The 22,108-nt window shown below is 37.8% G+C and overlaps 2 protein-coding genes across 5 annotated transcripts in view; one reads left to right on the top strand and one right to left on the bottom strand.

The window, feature by feature from the left end:
* Positions 1-1,750: 1,750 nt before the first annotated feature.
* Positions 1,751-20,547, top strand: kctd15a (potassium channel tetramerization domain containing 15a). Of its 4 annotated transcripts, none has more exons than XM_048159291.1 (5): positions 1,751-2,547; positions 4,605-4,780; positions 5,843-5,987; positions 11,960-12,265; positions 18,723-20,547. In XM_048159291.1, the coding sequence occupies exons 1-5, from the start codon at positions 2,536-2,538 to the stop codon at positions 18,879-18,881; spliced, it is 798 nt and encodes a 265-aa protein (XP_048015248.1). In that variant the 5' UTR covers positions 1,751-2,535; the 3' UTR covers positions 18,882-20,547. The 4 variants fall into 4 exon arrangements, with proteins under 4 accessions (XP_048015248.1, XP_048015249.1, XP_048015250.1 ...); XM_048159292.1 differs by lacking the exon at positions 1,751-2,547 and adding an exon at positions 2,561-2,835; XM_048159293.1 differs by lacking the exon at positions 1,751-2,547 and adding an exon at positions 3,458-3,593.
* A 182-nt stretch (positions 20,548-20,729) lies between these two features.
* Positions 20,730-22,108, bottom strand: part of si:dkey-219c3.2 (transcription initiation factor TFIID subunit 4) — a 60,870-nt gene continuing 59,491 nt past the window's right edge. The window contains exon 15 of the mRNA XM_048159286.1: positions 20,730-20,941. The gene's annotated coding sequence lies outside the window, so the exon portion shown is untranslated. The remainder of the gene's footprint in view (positions 20,942-22,108) is intronic.

Raw genomic sequence — 22,108 nt, 5'->3', positions numbered from 1 at the left:
CAGATGGCGCTGTGGTTCATCATCTGAAAACGACTTGAGAAAGAATACGTCGATTTATTTATGCATTTATGAATGTTGCACAGGTATTACAATGGTCTCTCTTGGCAAAAAGTGGCTCATGTTCCCATATGTGTAATAATTTATCATATTAGAAATACATATAGCCTACATAAAAAATAAGCGACTAGCCTACATAATTTAAATAATATTTAAATTTTAACACTATAATTTAAATACTATTAGTGGTTATAAATTAACAATGTTAATATTAATGTAATAAAGTCTCACATATCATTGAGGCTAAATTAGTTCATGTGAATTGAGAAAGTTTTAGCATTAGCTGCTATATTGATAACCAGGGCGCGTTTGTTTTTCTTTCTTCAGGCTGTTTTATTGGACTCGAGCTCAACTGTAAGACCAGGGATAGTAAATGTTACTCAGATATACAGTTTGTTGGCATGATGCACATCATTGGGATAACCATTACTCCCCTCATCTCTCTGTAAATTAAGGAAATGAAGTGCAGGCGCTCGAGGCAACATTCTAAGCTATTTAAATCTTTAAATTTACATCTTCCTCCAGCGTCAAGTAATTGAACTAACTCCGGGCTTGTTCCTTTAATTGAACAAAAATATCTTGTCTTCCTGCTGCTCGTCTGATGTGGGAAACTAATTTCAGCCAAAGGCGAGAAAAAATTCGGCTGTTAAGTCCAAATAGTTTGCAACATATTCCTGTATACAAACAGATTTACTTTGCTGTGTTTTCACTCGAGAATGTGGGCTATTATGTTGAAGGTGATAACATTAGCTCTGTGCCAAAAGATTTTTGAAGGTAATTGGAATATATATATATTTTTTAATTCAAATTTGTGACAAATTAAGGGTTCTATCACATTTAACTTTTGCGAAACTACTGAACTGAAATAAACTATAGGCCTAATTTATTTTAATTATTTATTTATGGAAATCTTAATTCACAATTTGTTCTCGTTTGCCTCCATTGTTTGAATTCCCAGTTTTAAAAGTGTTTTTAGGTCATGGAATTAGATTATTTCCCCCCAATATATGAACAAATTAATTTAAAGCTTTCCTAAAGTTTGGCATGTTTTGTTTTCGTCGTAAACATTGACGTATGACGGTTGAAGACATCTCGACAGTTGAAGACATTTCGACCGTTAGACATTTTTCATTTTCTAAAACGATTTGTTTTAGTTTATTAATTCATTATTTAATAATTTTTTTAGCCTATTTTAGTTGGTGTTGTCTTGCTACATTACCTATTTTTAAATGACTTTCAGCTAATTTGTTTCAAAATTAGATTAAAAAAAAAAAAAAATGTTTGAATTCCCAGTTTTAAAAGTGTTTTATGTCAGGAACTTAGATTATTTCCCCCCAATATATGTACAAATTAAGTTAAAGCTTTCCTAAAGTTTGGCATGTTTTGTTTTCGTCGAAAACATTGACGTCTGACGTATAGGCTACTGACGGTTTAAGACATCTCGACAGTTAAAGACATTTCGACCATTAGACATTTTTCAGTTTCTAAAACGATTTGTTTTAGTTTATTAATTCAGTATTTAATATTTGTTTAGCCTATTTTAGTTGGCGTTGTCTTGCTATGTTACCTAATTGCAACAAAGACATTGTGGAAATGTTGTAAAAACATTTTTATTAGCTTTCAGTTTGGTCACTGGTTGGCGCCAGATGTCAACATTTTCGTTAGAAGTAGAACACTACTACAAAGGGCTAAAACTGTCAAATATCCTTTTTGTAAAAGTCTTTTTCTTTTCAGCCTGTCTTCCACCTGAAAGCTGTGTGCCATCAAGCCAGACATCTCTATCTAGCCGCGCGCAAAAAATTGAAATGGCGCGTTTGGCTCGAGGCGGTTGTGTGGGCGCCTTTTGCAGAGGCACAATGCATATCGATATACGTCATTTAGTTTTCATGGCCAGCAGAACATTATTATAACGCTGAGAGAAACATTTAAAAACTAAATTTAGATGATAAATTCTTATATCCCCGCAAGAATAGCTGGAATAGAAACATAAAAAAAAAAAAAAAAAGACAGGAGGAAATTATACATAAATTATAATACAGTACAGACTAAAGCGCTTAAAATAAAAGATTCTCTTTTGCTCGCTGAAGCCAAAGACATGCACACAGGTAACCTAACCGTTATCCTCGCGCATGCACATATCTTATTTGTTCAGTACGCGGCAAACGACGATAAATGCGATTAAAACACATATATACGCATACTTCCAAATGTGAATAGCAAGATCAAATGTTGTTCTTATAACTCGCCCCAGCTCAGGCAGGGTTGAGCTAATTGTAGCCTAATCCTGCCCCGGGGCGTTTGGAGAGCCTTGAGCAAGAATTCTTGTTCAGCTGTCCTCTGTTATTCGGGCTGGAACGCTGTGCCTTCAACGCACTCTCACGCTTCAACAAAAAAGGAGCAAGAAAGAAAAAAAGCGAGGCTAAGACACGCCACGATCGATCTCATGTTTTAAAGAGGGCTGAAGATACATTTACAGCTATGTCTTCCAAGGTAAGGACGCAGCCTTGACTGACTCCCCTGTGTAGCTTTTGTGGAAAGTGTCTATAGCAGGTCTGTGTTTTAAGCGAGTTTTTAAAGCCACAGCGACCTATATAGCGCTGCGTTTGCGCCGGCGTTATATTCAGAACGGAATTGTCGCCGGATTCTGTACGAAGAGCTCTTGGAGTGCCGAGAAAAATATTACGAAAAGTTCTTTCTAAAGGACAAGCAGCCTTCATCAGAGACAATCTGCTAGAATCCTCCTCAGATTGCGTCGGACATCCTAAAATGTTTGAAACGGTACGGTGGATTCTGTCAAATTTCTCGAATGTTTCTCCAGTGCTTCTTTGCATTCGTTTTCAGTGTGTCGTGCTTTTGCAGTTTTAGATCAGGGAGGGCTGATTTGAGTATACAATGAGAGGTCATAGCACTACTGTATGCCCATTGCGTACAGGAAGTGCGGTACAGAGAGTTGTAGGGCTATTTTACGCACTCCAGGGACCTGGCGCAGTTAACTATCATTTCTGACTTTGATGATATCTCTTATCATCGTTTGCTTCCGACCTAATGTGTGAATATATATATATATATATATATATATATATATATATATATATATATATATATATATATACACACACACACACAACAAGTTTATATATTTACACTGGGTACAATTTAACGATTACTTGTTACTGAGTAACTGAGTGAGATGTTGATTCAAAATGGATTCACTGTTCATTCATTATAGAATTCGTCAGACTGATTCTAAGTTCTGAGTCTTTTTGAGTGATTCATTAAAAGAACCGGCTCATAAGAGTCATTAGTTTGTTATGGGACTACACTGGTCCCGTTGTATGTTTTGGAACTGAAACAACTGAAATATATGTTATCTTGTCATTATGTACACTGTATTTTAATCTCATCAAATTCAGTTCAGAAGAATGTAATATAGCCCTATAATGTCTTTAGCCGTGGCTCTGTAGATTCACTAGATTCAGTGGCTGTTTTTTGAATATTGTGAAAAGTGGGGCAGTTCTCCTGACAGTGCTACATAGGTCAGAAATCCACACACATATATATATATATATATATATATATATATATATATATATATATATAAAATGTCTTTTCATTTTATTTAAACTTGTTGGAACAAACTCCTCATATTAAGTTGTTTGTCTAAAAAAATATTATAAACGATTTGAAATTTAACTATAGCTAAAACATGGACCCATTTCATAGTTAAATCTAATGGCTAGACATAGGTAACATTGTCCTATATATGAGTATATAAGTGCTTGACGTAAATCCATATGCACACAATGCTCCAGGCATTTTGCCTCCGGAAATGGGACTTTAACCATCTGTTTAGGCGGAATTGTTTGTTTCACCAAACAAAGGTCGATTCATGTCACGGTAGCAGTCATGCATCACGGTCCCTATGGTTTTAATGTAAAGAGCTGTGATCTTTAAGGAGTGGACAGTGAGATTATGTAGTGTCATTTAGAACCTAACTGAATCTTTATTATGACGCAGCATCATTTTGATTTTCTTTTTTTTTTTTTTTTTGACCTTGTGAAAGTTTGAGTCTTATTTAGCCTCATTTTTGGTTTCAATTCAAAATGTTGATTCTTTTGCTTTGAGAAACTTTTAAAGAAGTGAAAAGCTGTTGGTGATGAGGTGTTTTGCATCTCACACATTCGCCCAATATCTTTAATTAGGAGTTTACACTCTCTTTCCCCGGAGGTAGACACCTACAGTACTAGGATCCATCCCTCTCTCTCTCTCTCTCTCCTTCTCTCCCTCTCTCCATTTCGTGCTCGCTAATAAGCATCACTCCATTTCTCCCCTCCGGTTCTATGAAAAAAGGAGGGAAAAAAAACGGCAGGCAAATTTTCTTAATTAGACTTGTGGTGCTAATTCTTAAGGTAAAAACGCAATTTAAGGGAAGATGTAAAAGTGATCTCCTGCATACTTGCAGGCCAGAATCACACCTTAGATCTGCGGAGATTGAAGGGGAGAGGGGAACCAGGAGCTGTTTATTTGATACTGTGCTGTTTGTACAGGAGGGAAGGAGCATGTCTCGGCTGTCTTTGACCCGGTCCCCAGTGTCTCCTCTGGCCGCTCAGGGAATCCCACTGCCGGCTCAGCTGACTAAAGCAAATGCTCCAGTCCACATTGACGTAGGCGGGCACATGTACACCAGCAGTCTGGCCACCCTCACCAAATACCCAGACTCCAGGTAAGACAAATTTGACATTTTGAGTTTTTTTTGGGGGGGGGGGGGGGGTTATTGGGACGGGTGAGGCGTTGACGTAAAACTATGTCATGTTTATGAGCATTTATGTTGTAATTCTGTGGTTTTTGCCTCTATATAAGTGCAAAATTACTTCATTTAGCAATGTATTTATGTATAAATAGAGCGATGAATCAAATATATATTTAGTTGCTGTACTTTTAAATGATTTAAAGCTAATTTGTGTCAAATTTTTTGCTCAAAAGACATGATTTACCACTGCCACTTGTAGAGTCGTGCAATTCCTACCTGCTGCATCCATCCCAATTGTAATCTACGGATGTTTGCAGATAAAGGGAGGTAAAGGGACGCCACCTGTTAGAGATGTATGTGTGTGCAAGATGGGAAGTGAGTGTGAGAGCTTTGCCACATCTGTTCAGGTTAACAGAGAGCGTGGCTCGCTCTGATTTATTAATGGATATGGAGCGAGAGAGCAACGAGAAGGAGGGAGGAGAGGAAAATTGGGGGAGGGTGAAAAGCAGGCAGCATTTTAATTGCTTTTTGGAGAAAAAAAAAAAAAAGAGGCTGAGATGAAAAACTAAGATTGCCTAAAGCTATATGGTGAAATTCTAACTGGGGGAACGGCAAGACCATATGAGAAAAGGACCACCCGAGGCACAAAAGGGGGAATTGGTTTTCTTATTAAGTGTTTTGCATCGGTTTCCAGAATGAGAGAGAGAGAGAAAGAAAGAACGGAAGAATGAAATAGGATGAGAGAATGAAATAAGAACATTTTGCAAAGATAAAGTCGATTTATCCAAAGAACAGAAATAGCGTACAACGTAATTCCAAATGCTTGACCCCATTCCGGCAATTTAATCAGGTTAAAATAATCAACTTATATGTTCGCCCTTAAACTTATTTCAAATGTGAAGAGAAAGGAGGTTTTTAAAAAAAAAATATATAACATGATATGAGCTAAATCATTCTTTATGTAGTGTAGTACTTGCATAAAAACTTTTTCTCCTTGAAGTTGAAGTATCATTGATTTACATTTTCTCCCCCCAGAATCAGTCGCCTGTTCAACGGCACAGAACCGATTGTTTTGGACAGTCTGAAGCAGCATTATTTTATCGACAGAGACGGAGAGATATTCCGCTTCATCCTGAGCTACCTGAGAACCAGCAAACTGCTTCTTCCTGATGACTTCAAGGTAACGAGCACACACCGAACGTCCCTTCAGCAGGTCAAAACATTCATTTAGTTCCTCTTTTAGCATCACGTCAATAGCCTTGAGCAGAAAAGTCCCAGACAGAACCATAGAAAAATGATGGTTTCAATACAGATTTTTTATTAGGCCACACCATGTGTTTGGAATAATACAACCTTAATATTCCTGAATGCATGTTGAATACTTTGATTATCATTTTCCAAGATTCATCATACACATTACCACCATCTTGAATTGCATTCACTCTTAAAAATAAAGCTTCTTTAATAGAATCGATGGTTCCATGAAGAGCCTTTAACATCCACGAACCTTTCCATTGCACAAAAGGCTTTATAGTTCTTTACACAAGAGAAAATGGTTCTTTTTTCTACTGTTCACTGAAAGGATCTTTAGGAAACCAAAAATGGTTCTCCTATGGCATCTCTACGAAAACCTGTAATCATCCTATAAAGTTTCTCCAATCTTCACCAAAATTGCCTCAGATCATCTTGACATAATGGGAATTTTGTGTTATGACATTGTTCCTCAGAAATACCTTAAAATTTTTGCTGGGAAATACGTTATCTTGGCAATTCCTTTGCATATTCATACAAATCTTTCCATACTGGCTAAAATTAAAATAAAATACTAAGTACATTTATAGCAATAAATAAAAATAAAGCCTTAAGGCCCCAATATAGCCTACTTCAAGCAAAATCGAAGAAATCAAAAACAAAATCAGGCCAAAATGAACTTCGGAAAAGTTTGCTTCGGCTGGAAAACACCTTTGTACTACCACTGGTCTGTGGCGATTACACAATAAGTAGGTGTGGAAATCTTTTCCGCTTTATTTCTCCTGTTCAATTAATGGAGGTCAGACAGCCGCGAGTGAAAACATGAACGCATCGGAGAGCTGCTTTATAGTAGAAAATGAAGTTGTCTTCTGATGAAACAAGACACTTACACTGTTTTTAATGTTTAATGAAAATTAAGAAAACAAAAATATTAAAAGTGGTACTCACATTTAATGTTAAACTTAAGCTTAAGTCAGGTAGGAACACAATAAGGTATGATGTTTGTTGTTTACATATAGTCGCTGTTGGGCGGAAACCTTGTATTTAATTAAACACTGTCGTCGAAGTTGGTATTATGGCTTTATATGGTCAGACGCTTGCAAATGTCATTATAATATTAACATTTTATGAAAATCAAGTTCAAATAGAGGTTTTTGACCAGCGAATGGCAGATATATAACAGCCGCATCTGAGGCAAGTGCATCGTATTACTTATTCATTCTAAATGGAGGCGGGGCGTAGTTGTGAGGTTTGACTGACAGTTTGAGGAGCCAATGGAGTTACAACTTCTTTTAAATGCTTTTTATTGGTTAAACATTTGTAAAACCCACATACAGACATAAAGGATGACCAATAGCATTAATTTTATAAAACAATTACGAAATATAGAGATGATATATTCTTATTTGTAGCATTTATTTTTGGAATTTGATAATTCTGGCACACTAGTATCACATGTTCGATAACCAATATCGCTGCTCGCGGATTTCAAACTTCGTTTTACTCCTAAACTATAGGAGAATATATCAGGGCCTTTAAAGTCTAAGGTAATGTTGAAATTCGGACTCGAAATAGTGTGAAATACAATTTCTGACTTCAAACCCACATAGCTGTGAGTCTTTTCTTTAATGACGGCAGATAAGTCGGTGAAGTATTATTCCTGCCTCAGTCAAAAATCAGATGGGTAAAGGTATTTGTGTCAATGGGATTAATTAGGGTGAGACTAGTCATTTCCGCCTCAGGCTCTGTGGCTAACTCTCCTCCATTGTGTGAGACTGTTTGATAACAGAACATAAAATATGTAACTGCACAGAGAGGCACATCGTTACACCCCATTATGCTTAACTTTCCACTCTTCTCCCATCAAAACTCACCATGCCCTGACCTGTGAGAGCAGGAAAACTTAATGACTACATGAACTAATCGCTGTTTGGTCCGTCTGTAAGGCCTAGAAACCTTCAAACCCTATAAAGTCTTTTTAACAGTGGTCATCTTTTTCAGACGAAGCTGGCGAATGATGCATGTAGTCAGATAGAGCAGAACCTCCTGCGAGAGGTGATGGGATACGTTTGGTTTCCTCTTACATTTGCGTATTCATACGACTCGACTTATTGGATTAATTGGCAACATTTTCGTTCTTCTAGCAGAGTTTGCTATTGAAAACCGTGTAGTGCATCCAGCTTCATTTGTCCATATGGATATGGCCTAAAGACTAAATTCACTCTACTGTGGGCCGTTGCTTTTACATTCTCTTTCCCAAAAGTGAGTCACAGAAGGAACCCTGTTAAAACATACCCAGCCTTCACTGCAGACCTGAGAAAGAAGCGGAGCTTGTTTTTCTTTGAATTAGCAAGAGCCTGAAGGCCTAAAGTCTCTGTATCCATGTTGTCAGCACCAGTATGGGCTAAAGAAAGGAACATAGGGAATAAAGAGGGAGAGAAAGAAGAGAGGGTGAGGGAGGGGTGTGGGTAAGAAAACAACTCCTTTTCTTGTGGTAATTGTAAAAGAGCGTTGTGTCTGAGATGGTCGGTGCTATTGTTCTCCGTGGCGTAGCCTGCAGTGGAATGAGTAGTCTTACAGGGTGGGGATGAAGAGCCAGCAGGGTCGAGATCACAGCTATCTCTCACGGCCACTGAGGAAATAGGCCACCGGGCGCACAACCAAAGAATGGTATCAGCGTTTCAAGCAGAAATGCCTTTTAACCCTTCGTGTTTGGGGTCTGAGAGACCCCAAGGCCCTTTTAATATCTCAAAAAACATTAACATGGAATATCAGGTTAATGCTTCATGACTTTTCTTAATCTAACGAGAACTGACAAAATTGTAACTCGATAACATCCATCAAACATTCTGCGTGATAAATTTTACCTCACTGTTTGGGGTCTCAGAGACTCCAGGTGTATTTCACATCACTTGAAATATTTTGAGAGTTTTTTTTCTTTTCTGAAAAGTGTATGCTTTAATAATACCTTATAATATACTATTATTAAAAAGATGATATTGGGTTTTAAATAGGTCAGAGGAACATATTAAGAGTTTGAGTATATATATATATATATATATATATATATATATAAACACACAATATAATTGTATTAAATAATATATATAATTTATTTTTTGATTTTCACCTTAAAAAACATGGTCTACATCAACAGAACATGAGGGTTAATTGCTTATATTTTGAATATTTTGATGTTTTTCTTCACAAAATACTTGTAGTATTGGTAAATATATAAAAATAGAGATGACGGACTTGAATTGCAGCATAAAATCAGTTGTTTATTATCCCTTTTCCTCAATATATGCCCATGCATTCCACCATGTTTATATTGGAAATATTTCCATTTCGCAGTGTTTGTAATGGCTGGACTGAGGCGCGTTGCCATCTGGTTTAGTGGTGAATGAAAGGCGAGTGTAAGTGGGGTAAATGTGCTCGAGGGTGGAGGACCCCTCAGGCAGAGGCAGCAATCTGTGCTGTCCGACCGGAGAATCTGTGAGTGAGGGGAGAGCCGGAGGGGCTTACACCCCCCACCCCCCTCGCCCTGGTCCTGGCTATAGACGGGTCAGATGGGCAAAACTGCTCCATGTGTTGGTCTGGCTTCATGCTAAATGTTAAATGACATATGCTTTGAAACATACAGTACTCAATCATTATATGGGTTTGAATTTCATTGTTTGTTTTTCCATGTATGTAAGGGATTGTATTGTATTGCATCATGTCTTACCTAGTGGATTCACGACATTATACCAAGTACATACGTACAATTTAAATCTAAAATGATCTTTGATCGTGACAGAGTAGCACTAGAAAATATCTCAGTATTTGTTTGTTATTATTCTTTCGCTTGGTGGTTTGTTTGCTCGTTCATTCATTTGGTTGATGGGTTTGTCCAGTTGTTTGCTCGTTCATTTACTCACTTGGTATTTTGTTTGTTTGCTTGTTCCATAATTTGCTTGAGTTATTTGTTCAGTCGTTCGCTCAACCTGGTGTTTTGTTTGTTTGCTTGTTCATTCATTTGGTTGATGGGTTTGTCCAATCGTTTGTTTGCTCATTCATTTACTCACTTGGTATTTTGTTTGTTTGCTTGTTCATTCATAATGGAAGTTGCAAAAAAGTGTAAAATGTCCAGACACATGGTAATGAAGATTTAGAGGAAAAATGTCATAGTTCAAAAAAATCTGACTAGTACCAGAAATATTTTTTCATTATTATTATAATTTGTGACCTTGAGATTTACCCATTCATTTATAGTTTAATCAAATTTGACAAGCGTAATCCAGACAAAATGTGCCACGGTGCTCGACTTGGAAATTATGGTTCCAACCTGGACTGCAACATGCCCCGATCCCACATCTTCCAGACTCTTTGTACTGCCTGTCAAATAAAAATGTTAAAAAATCTCTAAAATATAAAGCATAAAGACTTCATTCATTTGGTTGATGGGTTTGTCCAGTTGTTTGCTCATTCATTTACTCACTTGGTATTTTGTTTGTTTGCTTGTTCCATAATTTGCTTGAGTTATTTGTTCAGTCGTTCACTCAACCTGGTGTTTTGTTTGTTTGCTTGTTCATTCATTTGCTCAATGGGTTTGTCCAATCGTTTGTTTGCTCATTCATTTACTCACTTGGTATTTTGTTTGTTCGTTCCATAATTTGCTTGAGTTATTTGTTCAGTCGTTCACTCAACCTGGTGTTTTGTTTGTTTGCTTGTTCATTCATTTGCTCAATGGGTTTGTCCAATCGTTTGTTTGCTCATTCATTTACTCACTTGGTATTTTGTTTGTTCGTTCCATAATTTGCTTGAGTTATTTGTTCAGTCGTTCACTCAACCTGGTGTTTTGTTTGTTTGCTTGTTCATTCATTTGCTCAATGGGTTTGTCCAATCGTTTGTTTGCTCATTCATTTACTCACTTGGTATTTTGTTTGTTTGTTTGTTCGTTCCATAATTTGCTTGAGTTATTTGTTCAGTCATTCGCTCAACCTGGTGTTTTGTTTGTTTGCTTGTTCATTCATTTGCTCAATGGGTTTGTCCAATCGTTTGTTTGCTCATTCATTTACTCACTTGGTATTTTGTTTGTTCGTTCCATAATTTGCTTGAGTTATTTGTTCAGTCGTTCACTCAACCTGGTGTTTTGTTTGTTTGCTTGTTCATTCATTTGCTCAATGGGTTTGTCCAATCGTTTGTTTGCTCATTCATTTACTCACTTGGTATTTTGTTTGTTTGTTTGTTCGTTCCATAATTTGCTTGAGTTATTTGTTCAGTCATTCGCTCAACCTGGTGTTTTGTTTGTTTGCTTGTTCATTCATTTGCTCAATGGGTTTGTCTAATCGTTTGTTTGCTCATTCATTTACTCACTTGGTATTTTGTTTGTTTGCTTGTTCCATAATTTGCTTGAGTTATTTGTTCAGTCATTCGCTCAACCTGGTGTTTTGTTTGTTTGCTTGTTCATTCATTTTCTCAATGGGTTTGTCCAATCGTTTGTTTGCTCATTCATTTACTCACTTGGTATTTTGTTTGTTTGCTTGTTCCATAATTTGCTTGAGTTATTTGTTCAGTCGTTCGCTCAACCTGGTGTTTTGTTTGTTTGCTTGTTCATTCATTTGCTCAATGGGTTGTTTTTCAGTCATTCGTTTGTGGATTTTTCATCTGCTTGTTCTTTCATTCTATCAGTGGTTGGTTAATTTGTCAGCTTGTGTTTGTTTGTGCATTTGTTTGTCCACTTATTTTGTGTGTTCATTCATTTGCTCAATGGGTTGTTTGCTTGTTCATTCATTCATTCATTCGTTGGTCTGTTTTTTGCTCATTCAATCATTTGCTGGATGGGGTGTTTTTTTCATTCATTCGTCGTTTTATCTATCTTTCCATCCATACATTCAGTTCCATGTGTTGTTCCCGCAGGAGTTCCAGCTGCTGTACGAGGAGGCTCGGTATTACCAGCTGACACCCATGGTGAAAGAGCTGGAGCGCTGGAAACAGGACCGGGAGCAGCGGCGGACGGCTCAGCCCTGCGAGTGCCTGGTGGTGCGGGTGACCCCTGACCTGGGCGAGAGGATTGCCATCAGTGGGGACAAGGCCCTCATAGAAGAGATTTTCCCAGAGACAGGGGACGTCATGTGCAATTCAGTCAACGCCGGCTGGAACCAGGATCCAACCCATGTTATTCGCTTTCCACTGAATGGCTACTGCAGGCTCAATTCTGTACAGGTACAGCACTGTCACCTAATACCAAGACAGTATTTGATTTGAATAACTTTTTTTCTGTTTGAATCTATTTTAAAATGCAAAGCTGAATTTTCAGCATCATTACTCCAGTCTTCAGTGTCACATGATCCTTCAGAAATCATAATAATATCCCTATTTGCTGCTCAAGAAACATTATTATTATTATCAATGTTGAAAACAGATGTGCTGCTTAATATTTTGTGGAAATCATGATGCATTTTTTGATGAATTGAAACTTTGAAATAACAGCATTTATTTGAAATATTAAACATTAAACGCATAATGCGTCCTTGCTGAATTAAATTATACATTTATAAAAACAACTTTGTGACCCCAAACTTTTGAACGATAGAGCATACTTGGTTTAATAGTATTGTATTAAAATTATGAGAATCTAATGAAAATCACCAATGAGAATAATGGAAGTTGCAAAAAAAGTGTAAAATGTCCAGACACATGGTAATGAAGATTTAGAGGAAAAATATCATAAAAATAATGTCATAGTTCAAAAAAATTTGACTAGTACCAGAAATATTTTTTCATTATTATTATAATTTGTGACCTTGAGATTTACCCATTCATTTATAGTTTTAATCAAATTTGACAAGCGTAGTCCAGACAAAAAACTTGGAAAGACTTGGAAATGATGGTTCGAACCTGGACTGCAACATGCCCCGATCCCACATCTTCCAGACTCTTTATCCTGCCTGTCAAATAAAAATGTTAAAAAAATCTCTAAAATATAAAGCATAAAGACTTGGAAAAAACTTGGGATATTGAGCGTGCTGTGCTGTCGTGTCTTGGATGCATCTTGACTGCTGCCTGCCAACAAGAAGAGAAGTGAGAGGGTGCGAGATGTTGTAGGCAGGTGTGGATGAAGGTGTGGCTCCACAGCTGCAAAGGTGCAGTTATGCCCCATGTGATCTTCTCACATACTCCATGATTTGGCTGTTTAAAAGGTGCTAAAACAGACACACATCCTAGCGTACACACAGACACATCCACATACATACGTCTTTAAAATGTCCGGTACCTTGAATCCTGGAGGCGATGCTAATGTGGGGAATATGTAGTCATGAAACCGAGAGGAGAAGAGAGGGAAATGATATGCATAATTTATTTTTAACTCGTCCTTAAGACAAATCTCTCCGTTTGAAAAAGTGCTCCAACATTTCTGTGCCCGAAGCGTTTTAAACACACATGCTACATTTTTAATACTGTACTTTGGTTTCTTTGAACAACCTAAACTGGTTTACGCTACTTTTTTACACACGCCTAATTGACTTACTGTATAACTAATTAGCGCGTCTGATAACACTTATTTTTTCCCTCTTTTGCGCACTTAACCGACTGAATCATGCGGGTGGATTTTTTTAAAGCCCCGTCTTTGTCACACATCTCGGGTGTTCACAAAAACCCACCTATGAAATATGAGAAGATAGATCAGAGAGGAATGACTGAGGACAAGAGATATGAAAAAAGACAGAGAAAGAGAGAGAGAGTTTGTTGCCAAGAAATTGTAGCCGTTTACTGTAAGAAAGTTAGTAAGTGATGCAACAATCAGCGCAGTGAGTGTAATGTCAAAATCATAAGCCTTCAGATATCAATGCGTGAATATTTGAGTGGCTTGTGACACTCTATATATGTTCATTCTGTCTTTACGTACGACTCTAGATATGGATGTTTTTTTATCAAAGGAATGGATTAAATTCAAATTAAAGGTATAGTTCACTTAGAATTCACCTTTTTTTTGTGGAACACGAAAGTTATCCATACAATGAAAGTCAACGTGGTCCTAAACAACATTGTACAATGCTACAATTAGAATTTTTTAGGCGAACTATCCCTCTAATATTTTTTACAAGTGTCCAAAAGATGAAGTTTTTCTAAATTCACTGGAAAAGTTTCAAACAAACTTCAAAATCGAACGATTTGTGTATTAAAACTCTCTTCTGCAACACTGACGCAACCGAAACCTAACTTGGATCTTAATGGCAATATACGTTCTTGAAAAAATGCTTCAAAACGCAATCTTTCTTTGTGCATGGTAGGCCCTTGAATCATCTACTGATGTCTTTCATACCTCATCTGTGCATAAGTCGTAAGAAGTGTTCATTTCCTCTACAAGTTTCTCCGCAGCCTCAACTTCCAAAGTGAGGATAAGGATGGACATTTTTTCTCAGGCCCTGTGCAGTTGAACTGATTCCTTCGTCTTCATCTTTTTTTTTTTTTCTTCTTTTTTTTTACGGAGGGACTTTTATCTGGCTCTGTAGCCCCGAGCCAGAACTTTCATTTTCATGTGAAGCACACTTGAAAGAAGTGCAGGAGTAAGTGAATACTCAAGGCTGCATGTATTGAATTTCAAAAAAATCTACAAGCACTCCAACAGATAAAACATTTCGTTGGCTTTTTGCGGCGGCGGGAATGACAGTGACAGCGGCCGCCCAGAGACGTCTCTCGGTGAGGGATCTCTGACAGTAGCCGAGATTGTGTGTATTGGGTTTGTAATGAAAGAGCCGGGCGGCTTCAGTGTGGGCTGTCAGTGGGGGAGCCTATTCTCATTTGACTCCGCATCAAACCCCTGTAAACAGCCCAGGGGATGTCTGCTCGCTCCTTCTCATCCCGGGTGGATGGTCTGGAGTGAGAAACGTCTGAGGGTAATGCGAGCGTGAAGTTGTTGATAGCACTGTTACTGAGATTGCACATTTTAAATGCGTCTTGATGCAACTATGTGAAGTGCTGATAGAGTAGCATAAATAGGAGTTTACTTCGAAAAAAGCCATACCGAGTTTCTCATAACGGAGAACTTGAACTCAAAATATTGATTTAAATTCCTGTGGTTTCTCTTAGGTCCTAGATAGACTCGCAAAAGGGTTCAGTCTGGTGCCATCTTGATGCAATTAGATGGTGCTGATAGAGTAGCTTAAATAGCAGCTTATTTTATGGAAAACTTCATCTCAAAATACTGAAAAACTCCCCTGGTTTCGCTTAGGTCCTGGAGAGACTGTCCCAAAAAGGGTTGCCATCTTGATGCAATTATGTAGAGTATAATAATTTGCTTACTCCAAAAACTCATAGTGAGTTTATTAAATTGAACAAAGAACTTCTCAAGATACTAAAAATGTCCCTGATTCTGCTAGGTCCTGGAGAGACAGTTCCAGAAAATTTAAACATGGCATTTGTCTGCATGCAACTTGTCCTCAAACTTTTTCAGCGCGAGGCCCCCTTTGAGGCCCCCCAAAGAAAATTCATGACCCAAAACAGTCTCAAACTTACAATTTGAATTAAAGCAAAAGCATATTAAATGATACAATACTGGAACATCAATTCTGTTGGCTAGATCTTTATTTTATACAATGGAACAAATTGTCATGAAACTGTTTTGTTAGAAACACTGCAAAAAATGCTGTTCTTACTTAGAATTTTTGTCTTGTTTCTAGTCAAAATATCTTAAAGTTCTTAAATCAAGAAGCATTTTCTTGACAAGTAAAAATTATTTTCTTGTTTTCAGGAAAAATAAGTTAAAATTAAGTAAGTTTTTCCTTAAAACAAGCAAAATAATCTGCCAATGGGGTAAGCAAAATAATCTTATTTCAAACCAAGAATAAGATATATAATCTTGTTTTCAGAGTCTGGTAGATTATTTTTCCTGAAAACAAGAAAATAATTTTTACTTGTCAAGAAAATGCTTCTTGATTTAAGAACTTTAAGATATTTTGACTAGAAACAAGACAAAAATTCTAAGTAAGAACAGCATTTTTTGCAGTGAATGTTGAAACTGATACTTTCAGAAATTTGTTTGGGAAAAGCGCAACAAAACGGGCTGTGACGGTGGCAGTTTTTATTTAATTATTTACCACCGCAGTTGTAAAGGGCCAAAGTTTTACAGATTAATGCAGAATTTATGCTTTTAATTTGATTCAAACTTTTTTTTAATACACTTTTAAACAATAGACAAAGTCCTTGAACTTGGAAATCAATAGCATAGAAAATTACGCAAAATTGTGGAGGTAGGCCTTAGCCAAATTTAATTATATTTCCCCACAAAGATAAATGGTTTCACATATATCCCGCTCTGATAGGGGACTGAGCTGAACAGAGTCCGTCAATGTTCATTGTTTTCTTTACTCCCGATGTTCCAAAGCAATTGACATTGATTGTAAAAGGTCAGAAGAGCGTATTTTATTTTCTGCATAAGAAAAATATGTACTACTACAACTGAATATTATGGCGTTTATCATGTCTCAAACTCGCGCACAAAAAGTAGGTGCGCGCACAGGATACGAGGCCGCAGAACAGTATCCGGGAGCAGAATACCATTAATTACCGGCGCGTGTGAAATATACTTATAAACGCTATACAAATAAACTTGACGTGACTTGCCTCGTCTAACTGTGAAACCAGTAATACAGTGTTTTTCTCCTTTACCGTAATAAAAAATGCAAAAGTGAATGAAAGGAAGGAAGGTTTATAATCCTCTGTGAAAAGAGACGTGAATAAGGATTTGGGGAAACAAATGAGATTTTTATGTCCAGAGGAATAGTCTAATTGTAATAGGCTATTGTTAAATTCATGGAAAATTTCAAACAGAATACTGATTTAACAGGCTCGCACGTACCGCTCTCATTCAGCATGAATCCAAATGTTTCCATTGTCGCTACGTAACATTTGGTTGCCAACCTGTCATTTCTTTTGTAAACACTGTTTTTGTACTTCACTCGTGTCCTGACATCCACGTTAAACAGCATTCACGTGCGCAAAAATGTATTTCGGCGCACCACTGCCAGTGGTACTCAGGCACTTCGGTGGGCAGGTTGCCATGCTGACCGGCACAGTCCTTAACAAATTAATTAATATTGAACATTAATTTACTATGCACATAGTAGATGAATACTGAACTTTTAATTTACATATATTTAATTACATTTATTATTTTGTTTATTATTTTAATTATTATTCAATTATTATTATTAAAATAGCTTAAAGTTCTAGGGCTTTTGTGAGGCCCCCCAGTGCCATCTGGCGGCCCCCAGTTTGAGAACCACTGCTATAGAGCAGTGAATCTCAACCTTTTGAGTAATGGACCCCCGTCATATTTGGAACCATGATTCATTTCTTTGTGATGACCAAATGCAATCAAGTATAATTTACTACTACGTTAGTTGACTTGTCCTATATTTAGTCATATCATCAGTTATATTATACATATTATCTTCTTCTTTTATGGGAACGTGTCAAATGTCAAAATATACAAAAATTCATATTCAGATAAGTGATTTAAGGACCCCCTGGCATTATGTCAAGGACCACTAGGGGTCCATGGACCCCTGGTTGACTATCACTGCTATAGAGCACTGATAGAGTTGCATAATTGGAGTTTACTTTAGCCGTGTTTCATCCTCAGGAATTGGTGACTTTGGGGTGGTACTCTGTGTGTTTTGATCACAGGAACCAGGGTCTAAATGAAGTTCTTGGTAAAAAATTTCCCCCTCAGAAAGTCCCTGCTCACGAGGTAGTACTTTTTTCAAAGTTGAGGAACTTTGGGGGTGGGACTTGGGCACTGAACATGCTGATTGGTTGAGTTCACACAGCATTTTGATTGGTTATTTCAACCACCATTTTTTTTAAAGATTTATTTTTGCCGTTTTTGCCTTTATTATGATAGGACAGTTACTAGACAGGAAGCGAAGTGGGAGAGAGAGGGGGACGGGATCGGGAAAGGACCACGAGCTGGGACTCGAACTCGGGTCGCCTGAAGCGCGTTGGCCCATGAGGCCATCGGCACTGACACAACCACCATTTTTAAAAGTCCGCTGTGGTGCGTGCAGTAAGAGTTTGCTATTCGAATCAACAATAAAGTTTAAAATATATGACCCCTGGACCAACAAAGAGGTTCAGGCTTTATTAAGCTTATATGCGGAGGGCAAAATCCAGTGGGAGCTGGAAAGTTGCGCACAGTCCTACGTCACTGGACTCTTCTTCACGGTACTTTAGACCGCGATGAAGAAACAGACAGCAACAGGTCTGGAGGGAAAAAAAGTACCCGGGGAAAATTGTTCTGGGTATTTTCGGTGGAAACGCAGCTTTTGATAACCAGTACTGTATGAAAAACTGGTTAGAATACTGATAATTGTCCTTGGTTTCTTCTAGGTCCTATAGAGACTGTTGCAAAAGGGTGTAATCTGGTGCTGTCTTGACGCATTTAAATGAAGTGCTGATACGAGTAGCATAAATAGGACTTTAATTCATTTATGGAGAACATCTCAAAATACTAAAAAACTCCCCTGGTTTCCTGAAGACATCAGCCATTTCAGAGAGAGGGGCTCTAATGACATCCTAAATTTTCTGTTGGTGTCTCGATTCAACTGTATGAAGTACTGAGTTTCTCATATTGTACTGAAATATCAGTATATTTAAATATGTCCCTGGTTTCTCCTAGGTCCTGGAGAGACTGTTCCAGAAAGGCTTCAGCATGGTGGCATCATGCGGCGGGGGCGTGGACTCCTCCCAGTTCAGCGAGTACATCCTGAGTCGGGAGGACAGACGGTGTCAGACCAGCCACACACCCATCCGGATAAAACAGGAGCCTCTGGACTAGCCGGCTCTTGCACCAACCATGAACACCTCAGTCTGCTTTCGAAGAAAAAAAAAGAAAAAAAAAAAAAGCGCCAGTGGACAAATAGAAGACTTAATTTGCAAGAAGAGTTTTCTTCGACTCTTCGGACTCCAAGAGGACTGAAATCTTAGTAAATGTACGAGTAATTTCATCAATGCCCCCAAAACTCCTCCAAAAGATGCTTTACAAACCCAAGCGAGTCACAGGATGGCTTTTCAGCTACTGACCTCGAGTTGAACTTTTTAACTCTTTCTTTGGCTCGAGTCATGAAAAATGCACTCGTTGATCAAGATTTCCACAGTACAAGAATCATGACATAACCGCCATTGTATGTGTGTAAAAGAGCGAGAAGGACTCTACGAGGAAGTTGCGTTTGTGGCGAACGCACCTTCTGGCTAGAACACTTTCAAATGATGCACCAGTCAGATCTCCAAGCTCTCGGGCGAAATTAACCACGAAATACAAAGTCTGTCCTCTGATCCATTTTTAATCTTGATATCTAATGTTCTCATTTTCCAGTCTCATCTATGTAAATCAGTTCTTTTATGACCTACAGGTTTATTGCTGTTGTCTCGCTACATGAAGGATATGAGAGCAGTTCTCAGAAGTCATTTGGTTGTAAGTGCGGTCTGGATTGGCTTTGACTTGAGGCTAAGTGGCGGCTAAAGCGGACAGTCTGGTAATGCATTCAGCACTGGGCAGAGAGGCTTTTTGTTCGAGCATGTCTAAAGGGAAACCTGGACTCATATGGAAGAGCTTGCCTGATGGCATCGACTTTCTTTCGGGTGCCCGTTTTCTACGAAACTAGCCATCTAGCAGCTTCGGAAAGTTCATCTTGATTGCTTTGAGTTAAACGGTTAAAAAGCAAAGATCTTTTTGTAGATTTGTGCCCTATGCATCCAAAACAACATCTTTTTTGATGAAGGCACCTTTTGAAAAATGAGATTAGTCAGACTGTTAATGAACGCAGCAATTTCAGGGGGCGCTGCACGGATCGTCTGAGAAGAGGGGGATTACTTGTACCCCTTAAGGCCTGGAGACGGAGGGGCTATGGGTCAGAATTCTCTCCAGGAGTTAAGGTCACTTTCCCACAATCCCTTTTGCTCACTCTCCCTTAGCAAAACAGTGCAATCAAAGCCACTTGGAGAGAGACTGCGGGAGAATAGACTTGAAAGGTTAACTTGGTGGCTGGTAAACAGACTGAATTGCATAATGTGTTGTAAAAAGGCACATTTAATGAGACAGCTTTTTAAGGCTCTCTGCCTCACCATTTCAAAAGGAAGAATCACTGAAATGTCACGGATGTGTTATGCTATTTGTTGTCTCAACTGGCCATTGTTTCTTTTAAGCTGCGTGTTCAAATTTCTTCAACTTGTCGCACATTGTACATAAAGGCTCACGGACGCGTCACAGGTCCCCCTGAATGCAACTTACCACCTCGCTGTTGTGCGACTGGCGTTTCGGTTTTTTATTTCAAAAAAAAAATTAAAAAGACTATCTTGTCTCCAGTGCAACGAGGGTCAGAGAAGCCGCGTCGGACATTAATAAAATCTTAATTTAAATACTGCTCTAATGGATGTTGTGTCAAGATGTATATTGCAGTATGGTCCAAATGTATATTATTTAAATAAAACATTTTTGTAATGGATTATTATTGATATGAATCATAGTGGTATGTCAGGCATGTGTTTATTTGAATTGTCACATTCTTTTTGTAATTGGTGTTGATAAATGAACTTTTAATAAATTGTTGGAGTTCTTTCCCTATTTTAAACCACTGACAGCATGTATGTGAATGTGTACAAATGACAGTGAACATTTGAAGTAAATATTGTAAAACAGGGTTAGCTTTAGTCAGGATTAGCAACAGATGTTTTCTTCATATTAACATACATCCAAGTGAAACATTTGGTTCGTTACTTGGTTCAGTCCGTCGGTTGGAGGCAGGTCTGAATGCGAGCTTGCGGTCAGTTGTGGAGGGTTTCAGTGGATGCGATTGGAGAAGTCCTGCATACGTCACCAGAGAGAAGTTTGTCGTTTCACTGAAAGATTGAGTTATGACAATATTGATTAAAAACAAAAAGATCAATAATAGCAATTAGAAAATAGATCTTTAACATGTAACAACATTCGTAAACTAAGTATTTCTGAACAAAATATTCAAGGATAAAACAAAATGTAGGGCGCGACGATGTTTTTCATCAGAAACTGACTGAATCATGAAAGGTGGGTGGTAAAAACCAGAATAGAGCCTCACCTGAATGAGTTTGCATGAGATGTCTTTAACTACTGTACTTACATAAAAACAAACAAACTTGGGTACAATGTACTTATTGTGTTTAATGCAAAACACTTTTGCTGCTATTGAGGTGGAATATGGGTAAGGTTATGGGCAGATTTAGTGGTATGGTGGGTTAAGGCAGTATTTCCCAACGCTGTTCCAGGAGCCACACTAACAGTACACTTTTTCCAACTCTTTCTAAACAAACACATATGATTCAACGATTCAACTCATCAGCTCATTAGCAGAGACTCCAGATGGGTCAGATGAGACATATCTAAAATGTGTCCAGGAACAGGGTTGGGAAACACTGGGGTAAGGTTGGTCAACAGTATAATCACAGATATATTTACATGAAGGTATTTTCTATAATATAAGTACAATGAAAAACATGTATTTACACAATAAGTGCACTGTATTAAATGATTAATTTAAAATGTGTTAGTACATAGTAGTTAAAGACACTTTGCAGGGTCAGTTCACCCAAAAATGAAAATTCTGTCATTAATTACTCACCCTCAAGACCTTCGTTCATTTTTGGAATACAAATTAAGATATTTTTGATAAAATCCGACGGCTCAGTGAGGCCTCCATTGACAGCAAGATAATGAACACTTTCAAATGCCCAGAAAGCTACTAAAGACGTATTTAAAACAGTTCATGTGACTACAGTGGTTCAACCTTAATTTTATGAAGCGACGAGAATACTTTGTGCACCAAAAAAACTAAATAATGACTTTATTCAACAATATCTAGTGACGGGCGATTTCAAAACACTGCTTCATGAAGCTTTTGTTCCGAATCAGTGGTTTGGAGCGTGCATCAAACTGCCAAAGTCACGTGATTTCAGTAAACGAGGCTGTGTTATGTTGTAAGTGTTACGAAATTTCGAAGGTCTTACGGGTGTGGAACAACATGAGGGTGAGTA

Source organism: Megalobrama amblycephala, linkage group LG15 (assembly GCF_018812025.1).
Source record: "Megalobrama amblycephala isolate DHTTF-2021 linkage group LG15, ASM1881202v1, whole genome shotgun sequence".
Taxonomy (NCBI): Eukaryota; Metazoa; Chordata; class Actinopteri; order Cypriniformes; family Xenocyprididae; genus Megalobrama; species Megalobrama amblycephala.
Note: the sequence above shows the minus strand (reverse complement) of the source record. Positions and strands in the feature narration are given on the sequence as shown.